Here is a 22,808-nt window from a genome sequence, read left to right as displayed (position 1 = left end):
TTTTTTTGTGAAATCCGATGTTTTTGCGAGGTCATTCACATTTCCAATGAAATGCGACTTGTCTGTGACTTCAGTGTGAACGGTAAACGGCCCGTTCAGAAGCCCCACATGATGAGCAACACACAGAGGCCAGTTACGTCGCCCGGATTGGCGTCACCGGGGCCAGGCCTGGGGTGGGTGCTCGTCAGCGAGCGCCTGGTGGCCGGGCCTTCCCCCACGGGGCCCGGCCGGGCTTAGCCCGAAGGAGCGACGTGGGGCCGTCCTCACGTGGGCCCACCACCCACGGGAGGAGCCATATGGGGCCGGTGCAGAGAGATCTGGGCGGCAGTCGACGGCGGGGGCCTCGGCGACCGGATGTCCGGACATGGAGACTAGCTCTGGGGACATGGAATGTCACCTCGCTGGGGGGGAAGGAGCCTGAGCTTGTGCGGGAGGTTGAGCGTTACCGACTAGATATAGTCGGCCTCACCTCCACGCACAGTTTGGGCTCTGGAACCCAACTCCTTGAGAGGGGCTGGACTCTCCATTTCTCTGGCGTTGGCCGCGGTGAGCGGCAGCGGGCTGGTGTGGGCTTGCTCATTGCCCCACAGCTCAGCCACTGTGTGTTGGAGTTCACCCCAGTGAACGAGAGGGTCGCGTCCCTGCGCCTTCAGGTCGGGGACAGGTCTCTCACTGTGGTGTCGGCCTACGGGCCGAACAGCAGTGCTGAGTACCCGGCCTTCTTGGAGTCCTTGGGAGGGGTACTAGACAGTGCACCGACCGGGGACTCCGTTGTTCTCCTGGGGGACTTCAACGCCCACGTGGGCAACAACAGTGACACTTGGAGAGGGGTGATTGGGAGGAATGGCCTCCCCGATCTGAACCCGAGCGGTGTTTTGTTATTGGACTTCTGTGCTAGTCACGGTTTGTCCATAACGAACACCATGTTCGAGCACAAGCGTGTCCATAAGTGCACGTGGCACCAGGACACCCTAGGCCGGAGGTCGATGATCGACTTTGTAGTCGTGTCATCTGATCTCCGGCCGTGTGTCTTGGACACTTGGGTGAAGAGAGGGGCTGAGCTGTCAACTGATCACCACCTGGTTGTGAGTTGGGTTCACTAGCGGAGGAGGAAGCCAGAAAGACCTGGCAGGCCCAAGCGTGTAGTGAGGGTCTGTTGGGAACGTCTGGCGGAGCCCTCTGTCAGAGGGACTTTCAACTCGCACCTCCGGGAGGACTTCTCCCGGATTCCGGGGGAGGCTGGAGATATGGAGTCCGAGTGGGCTTCACTCGGACTCTATTGTCAATGCGGCTGCTCGGAGCTGTGGGCGTAAGGTCTGTGGTGCCTGTCGCGGCGGCAATCCCCGAACCCGGTGGTGGACACCGGAAGTAAGGGATGCCGTCAAGCTGAAGAAGGAGTCCTATCAGGCCTTGCTGGCTCGGGGGACTCCTGAAGCAGCTGACGGGTACCGGCGGGCCAAGCGTGCTGCAGCCCATGTGGTCGCGGAGGCAAAAACTCGGAGCTGGGAGGAGTTCGGGGAGGCCATGGAGGAGGACTATCGGACGGCCTCAAAGAGATTCTGGCAAACCGTCCGGCGCCTCAGGAGGGGGAAGCAGTTCTTCGCCAACACTGTTTACAGTGCGGGGGGAGAGCTGCTGACCTCGACTGGGGACGTTGTCCGGCGGTGGAAGGAATACTTTGAGGATCTCCTCAATCCCACCGTCACGTCTTCCGAGGAGGAGGCCGAGGCTGGGGACTCGGAGGCGGACTCATCCATCACCCTAGCTGAAGTCACTGAGGTGGTTGGAAAGCTCCTTGGTGGCAAGGCTCCGGGGTTGGATGAGATCCATCCTGAGTACCTTAAGTCCCTGGATGTTGTGGGGGCTGTCTTGGCTGACATGCCTCTTCAACATCGCGTGGCGGTCGGGGTCAGTACCTCTGGACTGGCAAACCGGGGTGGTGGTCCCTCTGTATAAGAAGGGGGACTGGAGGGTGTGTTCCAACTATAGGGGGATCACACTCCTCAGCCTTCCCGGTAAGGTCTATGCCAGGGTACTGGAGAGGAGAATCCGGCTGATAGTCGAACCTCGGATTCAGGAGGAGCAGTGTGGTTTTCGTCCTGGCCGTGGAACACTGGACCAGCTCTACACTCTCCATCGGGTGCTAGAGGGTTCATGGGAGTTTGCCCAACCAGTCCACGTGTGCTTTGTGGACTTGGAGAAGGCATTCGACCGTGTCCCTCGTGGTGTCCTGTGGGGGGTGCTCTGGGAGTATGGGGTCCGGGTCCCTTTGCTAAGGGCTGTCCGGTCCCTGTATGACCGGAGCAGGAGCTGTGTTCGCATTGCCGGCAGTAAGTCAGACCTGTTCCCGGTGCATGTTGGACTCCACCAGGGCTGCCCTTTGTCACCGGTTCTGTTCATTGTATTTATGGACAGAATTTCTAGGTGCAGTCAGGGGCCGGAGGGGGTCCGGTTTGGGGACCACAGGATTTCATCTCTGCTGTTTGCGGATGATGTTGTCCTGTTGGCTTCATCGAACCAGGACCTGCAATGTGCACTGGGGAGGTTTGCAGCCGAGTGTGAAGCGGCTGGGATGAAGATCAGCTCTTCCAAGTCTGAGGCCATGGTTCTCGACCGGAAAAAGGACTTGCCCTCTCCGGGTGGGTGGGGAGTCTTTGCCTCAAGTGGAGGAGTTTAAGTATCTCGGGGTCTTGTTCACGAGTGAGGGAAGGACGGAACGTGAGATTGACAGGCGGATCAGTGCAGCTTCGGCAGTGATGCAGTCGCTGTATCGGGCCGTTGTGGTGAAGAGGGAGCTGAGCCGAAAGGCGAAGCTCTCGATTTACCGGTCAGTCTTCGACCTATGGTCATGAGCTCTGGGTAGTGACCGAAAGGACGAGATCGCGGATACAAGCACTTGAAATGGGTTTCCTCCGCAGGGTGGATGGGCGCTCCCTTAGAGATAGGGTGAGGAGCTCAGTCACACGGGAGGAGCTTGGAGTAGAGCCGCTGCTCCTCCACGTCGAGAGGAGCCAGTTGAGGTGGCTCGGGCATCTGTTTCGGATGCCTCCTGGGCGCCTCCCTCGGGAGGTGTTCCGGGCATGTTCCACCAGGAGGAGGCCCCGGGGAAGACCCAGGACACGCTGGAGGGACTATGTCTCTCGGCTGGCCTGGGAACACCTCGGGGTCCCCCCGGAGGAGCTGGAGGACCTGTCTGGGGTGAAGGAAGTCTGGGAGTCCCTGCTTAGGCTGCTGCCCCCGCGACCCGGCCCCGGATAAGGGGACAAAAATGGATGGATGGATGGATGGACGGTAAACGGCCCGAAAGTGTCCTGCATGCGCACTGGAGGACACGATGACGTCAACCCCATGCGTCAACCGCAGCGAGCGTGCTCTGTGTTTACGGAAGTTGTCCAAATATGGTCGCGAGCATTGAGCACCTGGCAATTTTACAGTTCCGGTTTCCGCCTGCTTCAGCGCAGAATAGTGACGTTTGTCTCTTGTTAATGACGTGTAGGTTGGATGGATGCGCTTTGGCCGTTCAGACTGAAGTCGCATGTCAAAAGATCGGATATGTATCGGATTCAGGACAACATATCCAAGTGGCCTGGGTCGCGTTTGAAAAATTCGGATCTGTGCCGTTCAGACTGTCATTAAAAGATCGGATACAGGTCACATAGAAGCCAAAAAATCGGATTTGGGTCACTTCAGGCTGCAGTCTGAACGCAGAGACACAGAGCTCATCTTGGGCTTAATTTGAAGCTGACAATTTGGGGAAGTTTTCTATTTACATATGAAACTGTAATTCCAGGCTGATGTGTCATAATCAATGAAAGGATTTGTCCTTGAAAATGCAATTTTTTTTTGATATTCTTTTTCTATAAACAGTCTAATAATTATAAACAGAACTGCTGAAAGCCCTGTAAGGTTATAGTGTTGTATTTGTCATCATGTCAGGATTCTGTGTTCACTATGTGACATTGTATGTAACTATAGCACCACTTTTTAACAGATTTTTCTTTGGGTACTGAGATTAAAACGACCCCCAACTTGTAATGTCTCAAGGAGTGCACTGAAAAATCATAGTGGAAAAAAGAACAAAATAATCGTGGTGAAGAGCTTTGGTACCCCTCCTCTTTCTGGGTTATAGATGCCCTGTGCATGTTTCTGCTGATGCAACATAATTCTGCAGATTTTTTTTTTTAAGTAAATGGTTTTACATTGCTATGTGAAGCACTTTGGAAACTGTCTTGTTTATAGAATGTGCTATACAAATAAAGTTGGATTGGATGTTGTAATCATAGACTGTTGTGTTTGAACACATTTATGCTGAATTCTTTGTTTATGCAATACTCGTTTGTGTTGTTTTTAGACCACAGAAGCATCCATTCTTCACACTTACATTTTATTATCACAAACATGTATTTTTGTTGTACAACATGCAAAAGCGCATTTAATTAGGTCAGTGTTACAATTCATGAATATCCCTCCAACCACACCACAGGTATTATTTTCTGTGTAGAGGAGACTGGGATATGGGACAAATTTTGCTTTAGTGCTTTGGAAGGTTTATACATAAACTATGTTTTTTGTCAAAATAATGTCATATGAACAAAATAAAGCAGTATATTTTTACCACAGTTCCTGAGGTAAGCTGAACCATCACATTAAAGCCTGACCTGTGGAATGAATATAACTTAAATTTATACTTTTCAAAGATTTTATACAGAAAAGATAAATACAGTCTTTTTGTAATTATGTAATCTCAGAGTATCATTTGGACTTTTACCTTAAGGGAGAAGGTGTGGATCAGCTTACCCCAAAGTAAACTCAGTTATATTTTAGAAAAGACCTAACTGCTAATATTTGTCTTTGTCCTGTCTCTTGCAAATTGGCCTACCAACATGGGGAAATAAATAGCTCTAAATTAACTTTTCTAATTAACGTTTTTGCAATACTTGTTTTTGTGCCTCTTTGAAGACCCCCAAAAATGTGATTTGTTTCTAATTTTCCTAAACTTTTTGGTTATTGTATGCTTTCATTGCATACTGCCATGTGCTAAAAAAAAACTGCATTTATTCGAAATAAATAATCCCGTTTAAGAGCAAAACAAATGTTACACTCATCCTGGTTTCTTAGCAGTTCACAGTTAGGCCTAAATGATTTAGGTTACATAATTAAACAGTATATGCCCCATCAACTAGATTTGTTTACCTACAAGACATTTTACTGATGCACACCAGATTCCTCCACATTTACAGCCAAGCTTCTGGTTATTCCAGGTGAATGATTTAGGCCCAAAGAACAAGACACTGGATACAAGCAGTCCAGCACCTCAGGAGAAGCTGAAGAGAGAGAGTGTGTGGATTGGGAAGTATGGGAGTCCCTGTTTAGACTGCTGCCTCTGTGACCCAGCCCCAAAAAGGAGAAAGAAGATGGGTGGCATACAAATATACAGTCAGTCTGGGAAAAAATTTTGCCCTTCACTGAGAGAATGAACACGACAAACTAAGGGTAGTGGAGTGGACTTCAGGGTGCACGGGGGGAGAACAGGACAGGGCTTCAGGGTGCACTGAGAGAGCATAGGAGGAACATCAAGATAAACTGGGGGAGCGGGAAGCAAACACCCCTGAGGCCTCCAACATAGTCTTTCTTCGTGCAGTTTCCTTGGCCACATTGTGGTTAAGTCTTCTTAGACGTTCCTGTGGACACATTTAATGCCACAGAAATCAGTGGAGAAACATCTTAGTTGTGTAATTAGTAATGAGATGGGTTTGGGTTCAACTTTTGTAAATTGCTTATGATTTATTAGAGTTAGACAGTCAGTACGGTACTTTACTCATGGGCAAGGTGGATTTTGTGTCTTGCCCAAGGATATAACAATAGTATGGGTTCAACTTCTGGATTTGTGGGTTCAAATTCAGAGCTACTGCAGACTCAAACTGAGAGCTGAATAGGTTACGTGCATAACACAGATGAACCAGTTAGTACATCACCTGGGCATTTTGGAGGATGTTGTTCACTAAAACCACTCTCCGTCTCGCATTGAGCAGCTTCTTCACGTAGGGGTCTAAGTCCAGAGCAACCTTCTGGTGATCATTTATCCGACACAGTTCTGCAAAGCACAGGCCACAGTTTACAAGGCAAGCAACTATGTTTATTTGAATTACCTAGAGAAAAAAAGAGAATACCTGTGGCTAAATTATCAATGTGTTCTCTTAGTTCCACCTGACTTTCTCTGTAGATTTGGGAACAAAATAAAAGATGGAGGTGAGATGGAAACAGCTGCACAGAAAGCACAGTTAAAGGGCCCATATGCACTATATTCTGTTCTACGTTATAATGTTTTTTCCTCATCAAAATATCTGGAGTTGTTTTGTTTCATTCACACATGTTTAACACACAAACCCTGCATATTTTAGCAAGTTTGAATTGACCAAATAGAAAATACTCATTGTGATGTCACAGGAAGTGCTTCACTGTGTTTGTAAACTCCATACACCTAACTAGAATCATTAAGATCAACGAAAGGCAGCTGTTAACTTGAAAAGTACCACTAGGTGACATCACAAGGTGGAATAGACCATTTTGATCTGTAGACAGACTAACAATCCAGGATTACTCAAACATGTGTGAATGACATTAAAAAAACTACCACAGGTATGTTTGTGATGAGGTAACAGCATTTTAACATAGCTTAAAATCAGTTGTGTGTAATACAGGACCTATAAAACTGCTCAATACCTGACAGAGTGCACGTGCAGGTCCAGCTGCTGTATGGCGGGTTTGAGGAGGTCAATCAAACCCTCGGCCAGAACATCTTTACAGGACGGATTCTCTGATAACGCTGCTGAAGCCATCTCAGTCTAAAACCATAAGAGCACAGGCATCCGGTAAACAACAGTCATGGGACCCGGAAGCAATCTGTTCATAAGACAGTCTGACTGCAGACCGTCACCCAGAGAACTCTACCCCGAAGATTACAGTGTTGGGGAGTAACAGATTACATGTACTGGAGTTACGTAATCAGAGTACAAATTATGAGTAACTGTATTCAGTGGTAATTAGATTACAGTTACTTGGTGAAATAAATGGATTACACAGAGGTATTTTCCTGTTTTCACATTTTGGGCTAAATCCCCCTTTTTTTTCGGTAATTCCAATCATTGCCGGACACTAAATCAGGTCTAAAACCAGGTCTAAACCAGGTCCAAACCAGGTCTAAACCAGGTTTAAACCAAGACTAAACCAAGACTAAATCACGTCTAAACCAGGACTAAACCAGGACTAAACCAAGACTAAACCATGTCTAAACCATGTCTAAACCAGGTCTAAACCAGATCTAAACCAGGACTAAACCAGGTCTAAACCAGGAATAAACCAGGAATGAACCAAGACTAAACCAAGATTAAACCATGTCTAAACCATGTCTAAACCAGGTCTAAACCAGGACTAAGCCTGTCTTTTAGCAGACAAAACATCTTATGTGAAGATGTCCTCATCTTTGCTTCTCTACAGCAAACCAAGTAATCCAAAGTATTCAGATTACGTTACTCACTTTAAGTAATTTAATGGATTACGTTACAAACTACATTTTGGTGTATTGGTGTATGTAATCTGTAATCTGTAGGGGAATACATTTTAAAAGTAACCTTCCCAACACTACATATATATATATATATATATATATATATATATATATATATATATATATATATATATATATATATATATATATATATATATATAATACTACAGTCTGGTGCAGTGGGTGAGTTGTTCAGTTGGGCAGTTTAAGGGCATTTTGGATTGATGTCATCACGTGAAGGTCCTGTGGGCGCAGCTCTGTGGGTTGGGTCCTCTGTGTGAAGGTCTGCACTCAGGTCCCTCTCCATAAAGGACGCATGCGCACTCCCGGTCTAAGTGACTCCATTTTAAGAGAAAGAGTAGGCTTTTTAGCGCAACTACTTTGTCCTAAAATACTCAAATATCTTTTGTTTTTTGCTCTGCTTTTACTGCTTTTACCTCCAAAGACATATTAGAGGAGAAGGCGCCACAGTTGACCGCGTGTGCGCTTTAGGAAGTTTCTCACCAACCTAACCCAAGCAGTGCTAACACGTCGAGCTACCGATAGCAAACACGTATCTGCTCCAGGCCCTCGCAGAAGAACGTTTGGTGAGACCCACATTGATAACTTCATGTGTACAGTGTAGCGATCATGGTTGCGGATCTGTTTGATCTGTTGTATTCATAGGGTATTTATCACCGTAAGTAATATTAAAGGGTCCATATTATGCTCATTCTAATCTACGTTCTAACGTCGTTTCTTATCAAAAATAGACCTGAATTTGTGTTTTTTGTTCCATTCGCTCATGTTTAACACACAAACCCTACATATTTAGGCTGTGTTCTTTTCTCAAACAGGAACCCCACCTTGTGATGTGGTGATATAGAAGTATAGTGAAAGATTTCCACTCTGTTTTTTTAAAAGTCCATACACTTTTACATTCATTTGGATGTTTTAAGATGTGCAGTCTCTACTGAAGATAAAGGCAGCTAACAACCGCTTCATGACATCAAAAGGTGGAACAGAGTATTTTGAAATGTAGACTGACTAGTAATATATGATTATTCAAACATGTGTGAACGAAGCAAAACGCAACTCAAGATAAGTTTTTGATGAGGTAATGTATAACATAGCTTAAAGCTCACAGGAGGCAATTTAGAGTAATATAGGACCTTTACATTTATTCTAATGCTTAACCAGCATTTCCCATTAATACTGGAGACTATGATTTCCCCCAATCACAAAACAAACACTAGTTGAGCTAAAAAAAAATAAAAGTAAAACAAATTATTCTTTATACTGTTACCATAGATTTCTAATCTGTAATTAGTGCTTTTGTGTTCAATATAGGCAATAAGTGACATACACTATCGGTTCAAAGTTTTAGAACACCTGAATTTTTCCAGTTATTTATTGTGATTCAAGTCGTGCAAGTCCAATGAAGAGCTTGCAATGGTACAAAAGTAAGAACTGAACAGACAGAAGTTAAAAAAAATAAAATAAAATTTTAAAAAAAGATAAAGGATACAAAACACAAGTCCAAGCTCTGCCAAAACTACCTCAGGAAAAAAAGAACAAGATGGTGAGCTTGGAAACATGGAGTGGCCAGCACTCCAGACTTGACCCCATCAAGTTGGTTTGGAATGAATTGGACAGAAAAGTGATGCAACCTACATGTGTGGCACACACATTTAGAGGAACTTCTGCAACAGACTTGGGAAGAATTTTGTGAAGAATATTTGATTTCTGTTGTAAAAAGAACGAGCCATGAGTGTGTTCAACTGTTATATCTACCAAAGATGACTACTTTATGACTCAAAAGTTTAGAATTTGTTTTGGTCAACAGTAACGGTTAAAAACTGGAAGAAGTGTGGTGTTCTAAAACTTTTGACCGGTAGTGTACATATACACTAAAAAGTAAACCATGAAGCTCTTACCATATTGTCTCACCATATTGTCAGTATAAAACTGTTGGAAACACTGTTTAACGTTACTTATCTGTGTGCATCTGCCCCAAAGCTGTAGGTTGTAACAATTTGTGTCCCCCTAGGAGCCGGAAGGTGAAGCCTGCCAAAATGAGTGCCGCCTCGTCCCAAAAAGTTGTGTTGAAAAGCACAACCAAAGTGTCCCTGAATGAGCGGTGAGACGCCATGCACGCTATATCAGCAGATATCAGCAACACAAACTGGGTCTGTGTGTACCTCCGTGCACACCATTGCACACTCTAAGGCATTCAAAATGCCTCTAATTTTAGGTTTAGTTAAGTTCACCTACTCTAAAACAACCATGATTTCTGGAAGAGGTGAACATGTGTGTGTGGCCATATTGAGTGTGGCCCACATCTCTGTTCTAGCACTTTCTGTCCTGATGGAAAGAATTTCACAACCAACTAAAATATGGGGATCCTGCAAGTAAGGTGTGCCACAGAGAACCCACTTGAATAAAGCACACATGATGTCCTCTTCTCCTCTGACTTTAGTTTTCTTGTCTCTTTGACAAAGGGCTTAGTCCGAGCATAGACGTGACCGGGCGCTCCGCAGCTCTCAGTGAGTGGAATGACCTGAGTTACGGTCTTTGCTGTAAGTGGCTGGGTTCCCAAGCACCTTATGCCTAGGCCTCCCCCAACAAGGATTTAACTGGAGGCACGTAAGAGGCACAATGTGCTTTCTATAACTCTCGCTCTCTCTCTCTCGCTGTCGCATCATTTTCAGGTTAGTTATGTGTTAAAGGTTGCCACTGCAGTTGGTAACTACATTTAACAACACAAAGAATGTGTGCCAGCAAGTGGAAGCTGAAAAAGCGTCTGCATAAATTAAGACATGACGTTCATGTGGAATCCTGCTTCCTCCATCCGTATGTCCTCCTTTTACTTCCTCCCTTTTTTCCTCCCAATTTTAAGCTTTACTAACATGCTGAAGAACAAGCAGCCCACTCCAGTAAACATTCGAGCCACCATGCAACAACAACACATGGCAAGTGCCCGCAATCGGCGCCTTGCACAGCAAATGGAGAACCGCCCTTCAGTGCAAGCTGCTTTGAACCATAAGCAGGTGAGTTCTGTCACACAATAGTCAGCAGTCATAAGTCCAGAATACACAACCCACACTTTTTTCTGAAGGTCATTATCCTGTCTTTTTATGGAAAAATCTGTCACTGTCTAGTTTAGAGCTAGTTTAGAGCTCTACAAACATGTTCTGATGCTTGGGATTCTTGTCTTGGTTTCAGTTCATATTTCTTTTCTTAAATGTTAATGCATCAGTTGTTTTCAGGGTGCTTCCTGAACATAATCTTACTTTTGAAACATTTCACAACTCAAATTGCAAATTTTGTCTGTAAACTCATAGATGTTTTTCCAACATCGTGCAGCCCTAGTTCACAAGCTTACTATCCTCGTTGTCTAAACTTGTGAACACACTGGACGAAACGCCTTACTTTACTGCAGGGGTCGGGAACCTTTTTGACTCAGAGGGCCATGAAAGCAAAATATTTGGAAATTTATTTCCGTGAGAGCCATATAATATATTTTAAGACTGAATTAAACTAAATGTGAGTATAATAAGCCTCTGAATTTATTCTTTTAAATAATGTTGTTATAATACTCACCATTAATGCGATTTCTGGTGCTGTATGGATTTGCTGATGGCTTTGTAGTCCAGACGCCATCCCATACAGACCTGGACAGGGTCAGACTGATGTTCTCAATGTTCCTCCAATTGTGAAAGGAATCTATGTTCCCTGTTAACACCGCGGGCCATCCTCCTCTCAAGTTATCACCATGAGCTCATAAAACAGCAGCATGTAGAACTTTGTACAAACTCACTACACATCAGCCCGGAGCAGAAGCTCTGAGTTTGGACAAATGCGCTAAACACACAGGAGCAGTCAACATAGCGTGCAGCCCCTCAAAGACATGGCTGGGGGTCCAGTGTTGGTCAGATCGGTCTGTAGGCTCCATCCTCCATGTCCTGGTTCCAGACAGGGGAGAGCAAGACCAGCGCGCAATGGACTGCGTTCCGTGCGGGGAAAACTACTACAGACTTCTGGTCCTTTGCGCTTGACCGCTTCTGGTTCCAAGGTGGTGCAAAGGATCCAGATAGAAGCGTGAATCCTGTTTGGTTCATTATATGTTGTTCTGAGCGGTACGTCCGCGCACGTGTTTTTTTTGTTTTGTTTTTTTTTTTCTTCCTGCGCTTCTCAGGTGGAGGCACTGGACACCACTTCAGCTAATCTACTTTTCATGTGTTTGCATTTGCACACACAGCTGATGGATCATATCCATGAGCAGAGATGAACAAGAGCTCGGAGGTCAGTGATTTTACCACTTCTTTAACATATCTGTGGAGAGGCGAGCCCACTCACTTTGAGTCTAATCCAGGAGTTGCCCAGAGTCTTGGTGTAGTTATAACGGCACTCGATGGAGTATTTATGCGGGTCAATGTAAACGAAAACTTTTTTGAAAACGATGCTGAACGATGTTATTTTGGAAAACTGAGGGAGGGAAGTATTCGTTTCTCAAAATACCCGGCTGTGTGTAAACGTAGCTTAAAACAAGTGAGAATATTTAATGTTTTATCTGCAAGCCAGATGCAGTCATCAAAAGAGCCACACCTGGCTCGCAAGCCATACGTTCCCGACCCCTGTTTTACTGTGTGTGTGGTGTTTTGTTTTTTTTTTATATTTAGAAAAGGCATTCTTCTTAAGATAAAACTTGTTAGAATGATGAGAAGATTTGATATTCAAATGAGTGTGGTGAGAAAATTGAATGTCTGCTGCACTGACCTCTTTGAGCTGTCCAAACTGCATATGCTACCATAAGCTAAAAATAATTTCAACCTGACAATAGTAAAGAAATGTTGTATTTTATCAAACACTGAATGTGCTCAGAGCTTGAAACAGCGGTTGGGAAAGGGCAACATCCAGGCTCGGCTTGGCAGGCCAGTGGGAGTGATGAGAGGAGCTGTAGGAGGCAGAGGACTGCGCGGGATTGGACGAGGCATGGGTCGTGGGCGGGGCCGAGGAGGACCTGTGCTTAGAGGAGCTCTATCTCTCAGAGGTAACTTATTCATACACTAGTATTTGAAGGGACTAACTCTGGATTAAAATACCTGTACCTTTTTCCAATCTTCATGTTGAATTATTGAGAAAACTGCTTTTACATTGAGTGCATTCACAAATCTCATTACCATTCATTCCTTAGTAGGTTTTGCCCATTGCTGTGGAAGAAAAATTTATTTTTTTGTGTGAAATCAGTGCCCATGTTGGCTTGACATGCAGGGCTCTACGTTAACTTTTTTCAGGAGCACACATGCCCCCAAGTTAAAAATTTCAGGAGCACAGAAAAAAAAATGGTTACACGAGTAGGTTTTTGTTTGTAGCGTTTATTAGCGTATTTTCCGCACTATAGGGCACTCTCTGGGTTATAAGACGCACTGTCTTTGAATGGTCTATTTTTTAACTTTTTTCACAAGTAAACCGCACCGGACTTTAAACAAAGCACAACAGTTAGATGGGTCAGTTGGACTTTCTTTGGCACGTTCACAGTGACTCTGCTTTGTTCAATTGTGGCGCGTAGGGAGGGTGCTGTCTGGGACCGCTGGATTGTTGGCATGTTTGCAGTGACTCAGTTGTGGCCAGAAGTGGCACATTGCACTCACTTTTTTGGTTCGTTCCTCTGTTCCGTTCCTCGTCCCCATGGAGTGATGAGTGTGGCTGCAGGTGTTTTTCGCTGTGCAGTCGCTGTCTGCTCCGTGCGTGTTTGAATGCGTTGCGGGTGGTGCGACTTTGTAGTTTACTGAAGTTGTGCTGAAACACCCAAGTGGATTTGTGTATCGGGCGCTCTGGATTGCGGGGCGTGCGGTCATTTTTTTGATGGGGTTGGAGGTTTTGAGTGCTTTACTGCGTTGTCTTTAAAAAGAACCCAAGAAGTTAAAGTATATAAGAAAACAAAATGAACATCATTGGCTTTTGAGTGCGCCCTGTAGTGCGGAAAATACAGTACAGTGCAGAACACACCAACACCAACTTAACTGAATAAATTTTATACAAAAAAATGAATTATTATGACTATATTTTTCCTGCATGACCACTGGCAGTTGAGTTAGACCCTTGAGTCATAGATCTGTTCAAGGTTTCTTCCTACAGACTAACATAAACCTGAACTGAATTAAATAAATAAACTACAGACTAAGTGACCTCTTTCCAGCTGGCAGTACTAGGACTTTAGAAACGTGCTGTGCTCAAGCACGATTGTGTAGGGTTGTATGGCCCACACTCATACCTGCACAACTGAACTGGGCCAAAGCCCGATGACATCAACACACGGCACTGTTTCTTTACATGTCGCGCAGTAGTGCTATCGCTTTTAGCGGAGAAAGTAAGTCCAGCAGCATGAACTATCTATTAGTGAGACAGATATGAGTCCTGCTGTGATACGCGCTCCTCTGATTTTATGGACATAAAAACAGCGCAGAGGAGTGAGGTCAGCTGGAGACGGGAGAGTGCAAAACTTCTGTCACTGTCCAGTCCTTATTGAAGGCAAGGTATATTGACTGTATGTTTTGGAGCGGAGTTTATTGACCATTTTCCCATGTATGAGTAACATCAGCGAGCACACAGGGCTTGTATTCCAAATATCGTCCGTGTGCATGTACATGAGCAATCTTGCTGTGCTTTGGCCCACCTCCTAATCCTAAATTTCAACAGGGCGGGGCCTGGGGTTCATTTTCTCTCACACTGGACAAACTTTTTTTGCACTTTAGGGGTGATCCCTGCTTGGACACGGTTCTAAAGTTCTAGTGTGAGTGTACCCTTAATGTTTGATACATTTTAGATCATTGCATTGGCTGCTTTGTTATTTGATGCATGTTAGAATGTTTAACTCGTCACATTACATCTGTGCGCAGTGCTCTCCTTAATTGTGGGCTGTATGAAGCACTGTTTTGTTTTCCTCATTTGCATACTGAAATATTTGCTTGCAAATGTGAGTGAAATGGGCACACTGTATAGCCCTGGTGTACCTACAGCTTTCACAAAGGTCACGTTTTTGAGGGATTCTTCATTTTCACAAGAGGGACCTGTTGAAAGATGAATTAATTTAGCCCTGCTCTAGCCGCCACCCTGCTGATTGGTCAGAAAAGTTCACAGTGCACCACCACAGAATGCTAGTTTCTTTGATGCTTTGATTTTTATGCTGAAACAAGTTACCCGACTAAATGACTACTAAACTGTTTGGGGGTTTTTTTGGACTCCAACATTATTTGCCTAGAGAAGGTTTTATGCACCCAAACTGACACAAGAAATGTGAAAAAGGTGTTTTCAGTGAACAACCAGTTTTGTTATAAATATATTCTTGCAAGACGTTCTCTAGAAGCATCTCTTTAGTTTAATCTTGGTCAAATTGATAAAAAATCTCACAGGCCCTTTTGCAATCTGAACAACAAATTGATAAATGAAAAGAGTAATTGCCAGACCTCGATTTATCAAAGTAATTGTTGCAGCAATATTCAGTATAAATATTAAATTGTTCGATACTGGTGTAACCATTCTATACAAGTGCTTGCTCGATACACGTGTTCCTCCATGCACGCTGTGTCTTTTTTTTTTTTTTTTTCCCCGGTAAGCAGCTTGCATGACGTCCTCCCCAGATGCAGTGAGTAAAAAGGCTCCATAGAGGCTCTACCCAAAGCATGCTACATAGGTCTCCAGGAAGAATAGCTGATAGCTAATGGAGGTCAATTAAATTACAATCAATCAGGCTTACAGCTTTTTTTTAATTTTACATTGATAGACCCAGGAATGGGTCTAAAGGAAAGCTATAAACTTTTACTTGCTCAAGCACTGCTTAATCAAATGCACTCATAAATGCACATGTGGCAACTCTCGATATACGCAATCTTTTTTTCAGACTTTTATAAGTTTTACTCAAATGGTCTATTGAGACATTTCTATAACCTCGTGTTCAGAAAGAGGATGGTAGAGTTCTGTCTGTAAGAGTACGTAGCAGGGAAGAGTGGGAGAAGCTACTCTCTGTTGCTACTGATGCTGGAGCTGATGGAGGGAAGGAGGTTGTCTTTTAGGATTTTTCGGTACATGGCTCTGTCCATCCTCCCGTTGACACAGTGAAGTTGTCCTGTGCCCTTGGCAAGAAAAAAAACACTCCCAAAGCAGAATGTTTCCACCTCCATTCTTGATGGTGGGGATGGTGTTCTTGGGTCATAGGCAGCATTTCTCTCTTCCAAACACAGCGAGTTGAGTTAATACCAAAGAACTTGATTTTGGTCTCATATGACCACAGCATCTTCTCCCAGTCCCCCTCTAAATCATTCAAGTGTCCATTGGCAAACTATAGGCAGGCCTGCACATGTGCCTTCTTAAGCAGGGGGACCTTGTGTGCGCTGCAGGATTTAAATCCATTGCAGAGTAAAGTGTTACCATTGGTTTTCTACCTGTGATTCCAGCTGCCTTGAGATCATTGACTAGCTACTCCCGTGTATTTCTAGGCTAGGCTCTTTGGTCTCTCTTTGATCGTTTGGAGAGTTTGGAGTCAGATTCTGTGGATAGGTGACCAGTTAAAACAGGAGTCTAATTCAGATAACTAGTTGATTAGGAGTGTCTAAGTGGTCTGTGGGAGCCAGAACTCTTAATGGTTAGTTGGGGATCAAATACTTATTTCACACAATGAAAATATCAGTCTTTCAACATTGAAATAAATCTACCATTCAAATTAGACTTTTCATTTCTTTGTCATTAGGCAAACCTACAAAATCAGCAAGGGATCAAATGCTTATTTCCTCCACAGTACATATTTGTTTTTCTTGGCCATAAATTATATATTTTCGCTTATTTTTTCATTGCTTTTATGGCCCCTGAAACTTTTACAGCTGAAAGGCCACATTACTATAATAGTGTTGAACCATTTTTTTTTTTTACAAAAAAAATAAAAAAGCAGTGTTGCAACAGGTTTAATAAAGTGCTTGTTCATGGTGTCACTCGGTATCATGTTACAGATTTACTCTGAATTCTGACAGTGTACAGACCAGCTCAAAAAATTTATCACGAAAAAGTTTTGGTCACTTGTTTCAGAAAGTCAAACCCACATATAGACTTTTGAAATATTTCACTCTATTTCCTTTTGTGGCTTAGAAATAATGACAAAAACAAAAGTCTGTCTCAGAAAATGTGAAAAATTATATAAGAGAAATGTTTTTTAAAATATGTTAATTTCTATGCACTCAATACTTGGTTGGGCCTCATTTGGCATGAATTACTGCATCAATGTGCCATGACATGTAGGCGATCACTCTGGCATTTCACAGGTGAAATGAATGTCCACGTTGCCTTAATAGCGGCCTTCAGATCATCTGCATTGTTGGCTCTGTTGTCTCTACTCATCAATACTCCAGAGATTCTCTATGGGGTTTAGGTCAAGTGAGTTTGCGGGCCAATCAAGCACATTAACACCATGGTCAGTGAACCATCTTTTGGTACCTTTAGCTGTGTGGACAGGTGTCAGGTCCTGCTGGAAAATGAAATCAGCATCTCCATAATGCTTTCTTCTGCTGACAAGCTTTAAGTGCTGTAAAATTTCCTGGTAGGTGGCTGTGTTGACTGGACTACAGAAAACAGTGCACCAACAACAGCAGATGACATGGCAGCCCCAATCATCACTGACTGTGGAAACTTCACACTGAACTTCCCCACGATTCTGTAGCCCACTGACCAGATGTTGAAAGGACCATTTAAAGGCTCAGGAAACCTCTGCAGGTGTAGCTGATTAAGGTGTGACACTGACTTTTGAATATTGAACTTTTTCACAATATTCAATTTTTTTGAGACAGAATTGTTTTTTCATTTATCTGTAAGCCATATTGATTCTAAATTCAAGAAAGGGCAATATTTCAAGAGGTTATGTGTCTATATAATTGGGGTTGATGGTCTAGTAGCAAAAATAGCAAAAGACGTGTCTAATAAGGCATAAATATATATGTAAAAGTAGAAATGTACAAAGTCAAAAAAACAAACCACTAGTTTTTTTCCTCAAATTCAGTGCCCCATCTTAATTGCCATTCTGGCAACATTTTTGAGGGGAATACTGTTCAGTCAAATGGCTTGTCTGTGCCTTAATCCCTGCTCCAGGCAAACGCATAGGTGGAGCACCTATGAGAGGGCGTGGATCCGCTGGAAGAGTGTCCATGAGAAGAGGCAGCCGGCAGCGTGGAGGCATGCCAGGACGTGGAGGGGGCCTGTCCAGAGGAGGAGCTCGGGGAGGAGCCACCAGAGGTGACCTCTCAGCCTCTGTTTATGCTAATATTTGTCTCATTACACTTGTAATCTATGCAAAATTCACTAAAAAATTCACATAATGCGAAGATCTGAAATGGCTGGATTAGCTCATCCGAGAGGCTTGGTCAAATTGGTGTTGTGTACACTGCCTTATATATACCTGAAGGGAGGAGCAAACTACACTGAAACTACTACACCTACTGTTGTTACCTTGGTCGATTGAATTACACTACCGTATTTTCTGAACTATAGGGCACTCTGGATTATAAGGCGTGTCATTGAATGGTCCATTTTCAAACTTTTTTCACAAACAAAACACAACAGTTGGATAAGTCAGTCAAACTTTAACGCGTTCACAATAACTCAACTTTGTTCAGTTGTAACGTGTAAAAAAAAAAATACTGTCAGACCTCTAAATTGTTAGCGTTCACAATAACAATAAATAGTTCAAACAGTTGGGCGATTATGGCATCCAGCACGCCCGCATCCCTCTCGTCATTATCCCAAGTCAGTGTCGTTACTATTACCTGGCAGTTCAGTGATGATTCCGGTCTTCGTGAAAGCTCAGACCACAGTTGATACTGATCCTTAGCCCAGGCGTCCATGATCCGTTGGCAGATCGTGGCGTAAGTCGCTCGGCGCGGTCTCCCTGTCTTGGTGAATGTGTGTTCGCCTTTTCTCATCCACTGCTCCCACGCAGCTAGCAGTTTAACTTTATAATAGCCTTGAGTTTAAAGTCCGTGTTGTAAGCATGTCTCTTGACAGGTGTATTTTGATATTAAAAGGAATCACAGTATGTATTACTCCGCGATGCTCCTGACTACGGTAGCCATAATGCTGCAAGTGGAGCAGCTTTGTAGTTTACTGAAGTCGTGCTAAGACACTCGAATAAATTGAATATAGTGCAGAAAATACGGTAAGCGCAAAATCTTCCTGAGTCATATTGGCATAATTGTTAGGCTGATGATGGGTGCTCACGTCTATTGGCATACTGGCTATCACTGTTGTTTTCCTTGTTTTGATTTAGGTCTGAGGATGGGGATATAAATTGGAGATAAATGATGTCCAAGCCCTCCATTCCTGTTCAAAGGATTTCTTTTTCTTCAAAAGAAAAGGCATAGTTTGAGAGGGGAGCTAAACAGTTTTTTTTTTTTGTTGTTTTTTTAAAGATAGTGAGGCACAGACCCTAGCCAAAGGAGTGGTTTAGTGGCTTTGAGATGGAGATATACAGCAGACTGGGGTCCTGTGCTGCTCTGGTACATTCTGTTATGGAGTGGTTATTTTGTTTTTTCAATATAATGCTCACTGCAGTCTTTGCTACACTGAATGAAGTAGATTATATTGCTTTGTGCCTTGGACTTTTGTCCTAATTTCTGCCTTAAAGTGTTTGTAGTTTTGAAATGGACTCATGCTGTCCATTGTAGCTTTTTGTAGGAATAGTTACACCCTTTCTCTTAGGTTCTGATAATCTAGTTCTGTTTTTAACTGTTTGGAAGGTGGAATTCTTTAGGAAGCCCACACATGACAGATACCTGCTTTTTGATTCACACCATCCACTCCACCACAAACTTGGAGTTATTTGAACACTGAACACAACAGAGGGTTCAAGTGGTTCCTAAAGCACAGAGTGAAAAGAGAAAGCATGTGGAGAAAGCCCTCTCGGTTTGAATACCAACAAACGACCAAAAAAACAAAACAAATCAAAATCTAGGAGAAAGGGTGTAGCTATTCCTTTCACAGCTGGTGTGTCTGAAAAACTACAACGGCTTTTCAGACAGCATGAGATCCAGCATGAGAAAGACAATCCATCTTTAAAAAGGAATGAGGGGTTTATACATTATCTCATGACTCACAGTTCACACTCAGTGTAGTTCAACAGACCTAGGTAATAAACTGTAAATAAGTAGGTGTGTTAGTTTCAGTGCCATTAGCTCTTTCTTTCAGGCAGATAAAAGGCACTGTCCACCAGCAATTTGACCAAAACAAGAAGTCATCTCATGGGTGAGCTGTGAAACATTGTCACTCAAACTTCTGTCCAGCTGACAGAAAAATGTTATTCTTTTGCTTAAAAACAAGATAAGGTTTTTGATATAGATGTATCTCACATCATTTTGTGGTGTCCAGGTGTAGAACAGGTTTAGTTAAGTGTTTAAGTCTAGGCAGCACTTTGAGCCACTGGGTGAAGTCTAAATTTATCATTGAAACCATGAATCATTATTAATCCTAAATTTGAAGATAATTATGCCCTGAGTGAACTTTTATGTATTTAGAATATTGGAATAATGGTGTTTTTTATTTTTTTAAACCCCATATGCACCCTTAGTGAGTTGGCTTGCATCTCCACTAACCTGACCTGCTTGGTTTGGAGGAGGGCCTTTTTCTGGAAGGGGTGTTCTTTTGGCTGTAATCTTCCAGAGTATGACAGCAATTTCTATGGAGAATGTCTCAAATTGTGGTTTTAAAGGATCACAGCATAGCCTACACTCACACTGTATCACTCAGAAGCTACACATAATTAATTAATATTTGGCTTTTTAGGTGCTGGGGTTTAGGTAGTGATTCAGATTAGAGATGGTTGTTTTTCATATCATCATCATCTCAGATATCAGCATTGAAACTGGCAAGCCAAAGAGAGACTAATATAATGATAAACTACACTGTGTGCCTAAGTATTAGGCAAGTTGTATTTGAGGATTAATTTTATAATTGAATAACTACAGTGCCAAATGCAAAATCCAAAATGATAATAAACCTCAAAACTAGATATTTAAGAAAGTAAAAGTGAAGTTTTTATTTTAAGAGAAAATCTATGTGTGCAAAATTATTGTTAAACTTAATGTGTAGAATATAGCCATCCCTCTTATCAATAATGGTCATAAGCCTTCGATTCATGGAGTTTCAGTCTTTTTGATCAACCACAGCCTCCCAAACACTGTTCTCAGAGATGTACCATTTTACTTCATCATAAAGCTTAAGAAGGGCCCACAAGTTCTCAATAGGGTTTAGGTCAGGTGAGAAAGGGGGGCATTTAATTTTCTTTTGTCTTTAAGGCCTTTACTGGCTAGCCACACAGTGGAGTACTTCGACACATGCGATGGAACATTGCCCTGCATAAAAGTCATGGTCCTCGTGAAAAATGCAGACTTTTTCCTGTACCACTGCTTGAAGAAAGTGTCCTGAAAAGGTTCAACAAGCTCATCTTTAATAATACCAGCTCATACCAGTAAGGCATCTCCACCTTGCTGGCGTCTGAGTCAAAGTGGAGCTCTGCCCATTACTGGTCCAGTCACGGGCCCATCTATCTGGTTTATCAAGAGTCACTCATCTCATCAGTCCATAAAACGTTTGAAAAATCTGTCTTGATATTTCAGCTGGTTTCTTGTTCAGTGGTGGTCGGGTTTCAGTCTTCCTCACCTTGGCCATGTCTCTGAACACCTAATTCTAGGCACTCTAGGTAGGTTGCAGTTCTGGAATATGACAGCACTGGAGGATAATGTGTTCCAGGTAGCTTCATATTTGATTCTTCTCAAATCTCTTGCAGTTAATTTGCATATTTTTTATTGTAACATTGACTATTTGCATTAAAATGTTTGGTTCTGTGATCACACCCCATTATTTTTTCAATTTCAAGACTGTTGCATCCCTCTGAAAGACTTTACAGTTCTTGACTTTTCAGAGAGATGCAGGACATTTAAAATTGCAAGATATTGGGATGTGATCACAGAACATCTAACATTTTGTTGCAAATAGCCATCACTGTTACAAGAAATATGTTTAGGAAAAAAAATCAAACATGAAGCTACCAGGAACACATTATCCTACAGGCTGTCATATTCCAGAAATGCAACCTACCTGGAGTGCTTGGAAGTACAAGGTGGTCAGTGCTTAGAGACATGGCCAAGGTAAGGAAGGCTGAAAACCGACCACAAGAAACATGAGCAGTAATGTCAAGACTAGGACAAGAAATATCAGAAGAAATTTTTTTTAAAGGTTCTATGGACTGATTAGATGAGTGACTCTTGCATCAGTAATGGGCACAGAGCTCAACACTTTTTTTTTTTTTACTACTGGCGCCCCACTGTGGCACCTGATTTACCCAACATCTCCCATCCAAGTAGTAACCAGGCCTGGCCTTGCTGAGCTTCTGAGATCTTCTGAGATCAGGCTTTGACAAGTGTTGGCCACAAATGTTGTACATGTACTGTAATAGTAATTGCAATGTGTATGTTTCAGGTCGGGGGGGCTTAAGGGGCCGAGGTGGTTTTGGAGGCCGTGGGGGCAGAGGCAGAGGGCGTGGCCGTGGCTTGGGTCGCCCCACAGTGACCCGGGAGCAGCTGGACAACCAGCTGGATGCCTACATGTCAAAGACCAAGGGCCACCTGGACGCAGAGCTGGATGCCTACATGGCACAAGCAGACCCTGATGCCATGGAGTGACCTGAGCTGGCAAACACTGGTGTCTGGCTTTTTTTCTTTTTTTTTTTATAATTTTTTTTTTTTTAACCATTACTTTTGCTTCTCAATGTATTTATTTTTGTTAACTGCACAAAGTCAAACCTTAAATTGCCTGTTTTGTACTGAAAATAAGTATTGTTTACTTTATAAGGTCCAATTTGTCTTTTTTTTATCTTGACAAATTGTAAATTTTTAGTCAAATGATGCGGTTTTAAGACTTTAAACCTTTAAAAATATGCATTCAGTGAAAAAAAATACTGACCTGCCGTGGCATTTCTGATCGATGCTTTAAAAAAATCTAGACTAATGAGAACAATGTTATGGTTGGTTCTATTTTAAGGTATTTTTGGTAGTTTGTGAAGGTGTAAAATGCAAGTGATGTCTGGGGTGTGGAGAAATTGCCTATAAATAAAAAGGATGTTTGAAATAATGTCTGTCTTCTCTTAGAAACTAAGTTGTCAGTGATTTATAAAAACTTTTTAAAAGCTCACTTCGTCGGTATGTGGACAGTCTTGGTTAAGTTATGA

The 22,808-nt window shown here is 43.1% G+C and overlaps 2 protein-coding genes across 3 annotated transcripts; one reads left to right on the top strand and one right to left on the bottom strand.

The window, feature by feature from the left end:
* Positions 1–4,367: 4,367 nt before the first annotated feature.
* Positions 4,368–6,904, bottom strand: snapin (SNAP associated protein). The gene is made up of 4 exons (XM_020933326.2): positions 6,724–6,904; positions 6,171–6,217; positions 5,976–6,094; positions 4,368–5,681 (listed from the first exon to the last, which is right to left on the bottom strand). Exons 1-4 carry the CDS (start codon positions 6,837–6,839, stop codon positions 5,574–5,576), a joined length of 390 nt encoding a protein of 129 aa, XP_020788985.1. The 5' UTR covers positions 6,840–6,904; the 3' UTR covers positions 4,368–5,573.
* Positions 6,905–7,874: 970 nt separating this feature from the next.
* On the top strand, positions 7,875–22,711 carry chtopa (chromatin target of PRMT1a). Of its 2 annotated transcripts, XM_020933313.2 has the most exons (6): positions 7,875–8,154; positions 9,597–9,686; positions 10,446–10,596; positions 12,431–12,599; positions 17,681–17,824; positions 22,061–22,711. In XM_020933313.2, the coding sequence occupies exons 2-6, from the start codon at positions 9,622–9,624 to the stop codon at positions 22,261–22,263; spliced, it is 732 nt and encodes a 243-aa protein (XP_020788972.1). In that variant the 5' UTR covers positions 7,875–8,154; positions 9,597–9,621; the 3' UTR covers positions 22,264–22,711. The 2 variants fall into 2 exon arrangements, with proteins under 2 accessions (XP_020788972.1, XP_020788971.1); XM_020933312.2 differs by lacking the exons at positions 7,875–8,154; positions 9,597–9,686 and having other exon boundaries at positions 9,693–10,596.
* Positions 22,712–22,808: the final 97 nt, after the last annotated feature.

Source organism: Boleophthalmus pectinirostris, unplaced genomic scaffold (assembly GCF_026225935.1).
Source record: "Boleophthalmus pectinirostris isolate CB_2022bp ecotype Guang Dong unplaced genomic scaffold, ASM2622593v1 HiC_scaffold_21, whole genome shotgun sequence".
NCBI lineage: Eukaryota > Metazoa > Chordata > Actinopteri > Gobiiformes > Gobiidae > Boleophthalmus > Boleophthalmus pectinirostris.
The sequence above is the reverse complement of the archived record's forward strand: the minus strand, read 5'-3'. Positions and strand labels throughout refer to the sequence as shown.

Bases quoted from the DNA above. Each gene is read 5' to 3' on its own strand.
- snapin (XM_020933326.2), bottom strand. From the start codon at position 6,839: ATGGCTTCAGCAGCGTTATCAGAGAATCCGTCCTGTAAAGATGTTCTG. The intron at 6,218-6,723 runs GTATTGAGCAGT...CCAAATCTACAG, and splicing joins CTGCACGTGCACTCTGTCAG to AGAAAGTCAGGTGGAACTAA. The intron at 6,095-6,170 runs GTATTCTCTTTT...TGTGCTTTGCAG, and splicing joins CATTGATAATTTAGCCACAG to AACTGTGTCGGATAAATGAT.
- chtopa (XM_020933312.2), top strand. From the start codon at position 10,366: ATGACGTTCATGTGGAATCCTGCTTCCTCCATCCGTATGTCCTCCTTT. The intron at 12,600-17,680 runs GTAACTTATTCA...TCCCTGCTCCAG, and splicing joins AGGAGCTCTATCTCTCAGAG to GCAAACGCATAGGTGGAGCA. The intron at 17,825-22,060 runs GTGACCTCTCAG...TGTATGTTTCAG, and splicing joins TCGGGGAGGAGCCACCAGAG to GTCGGGGGGGCTTAAGGGGC.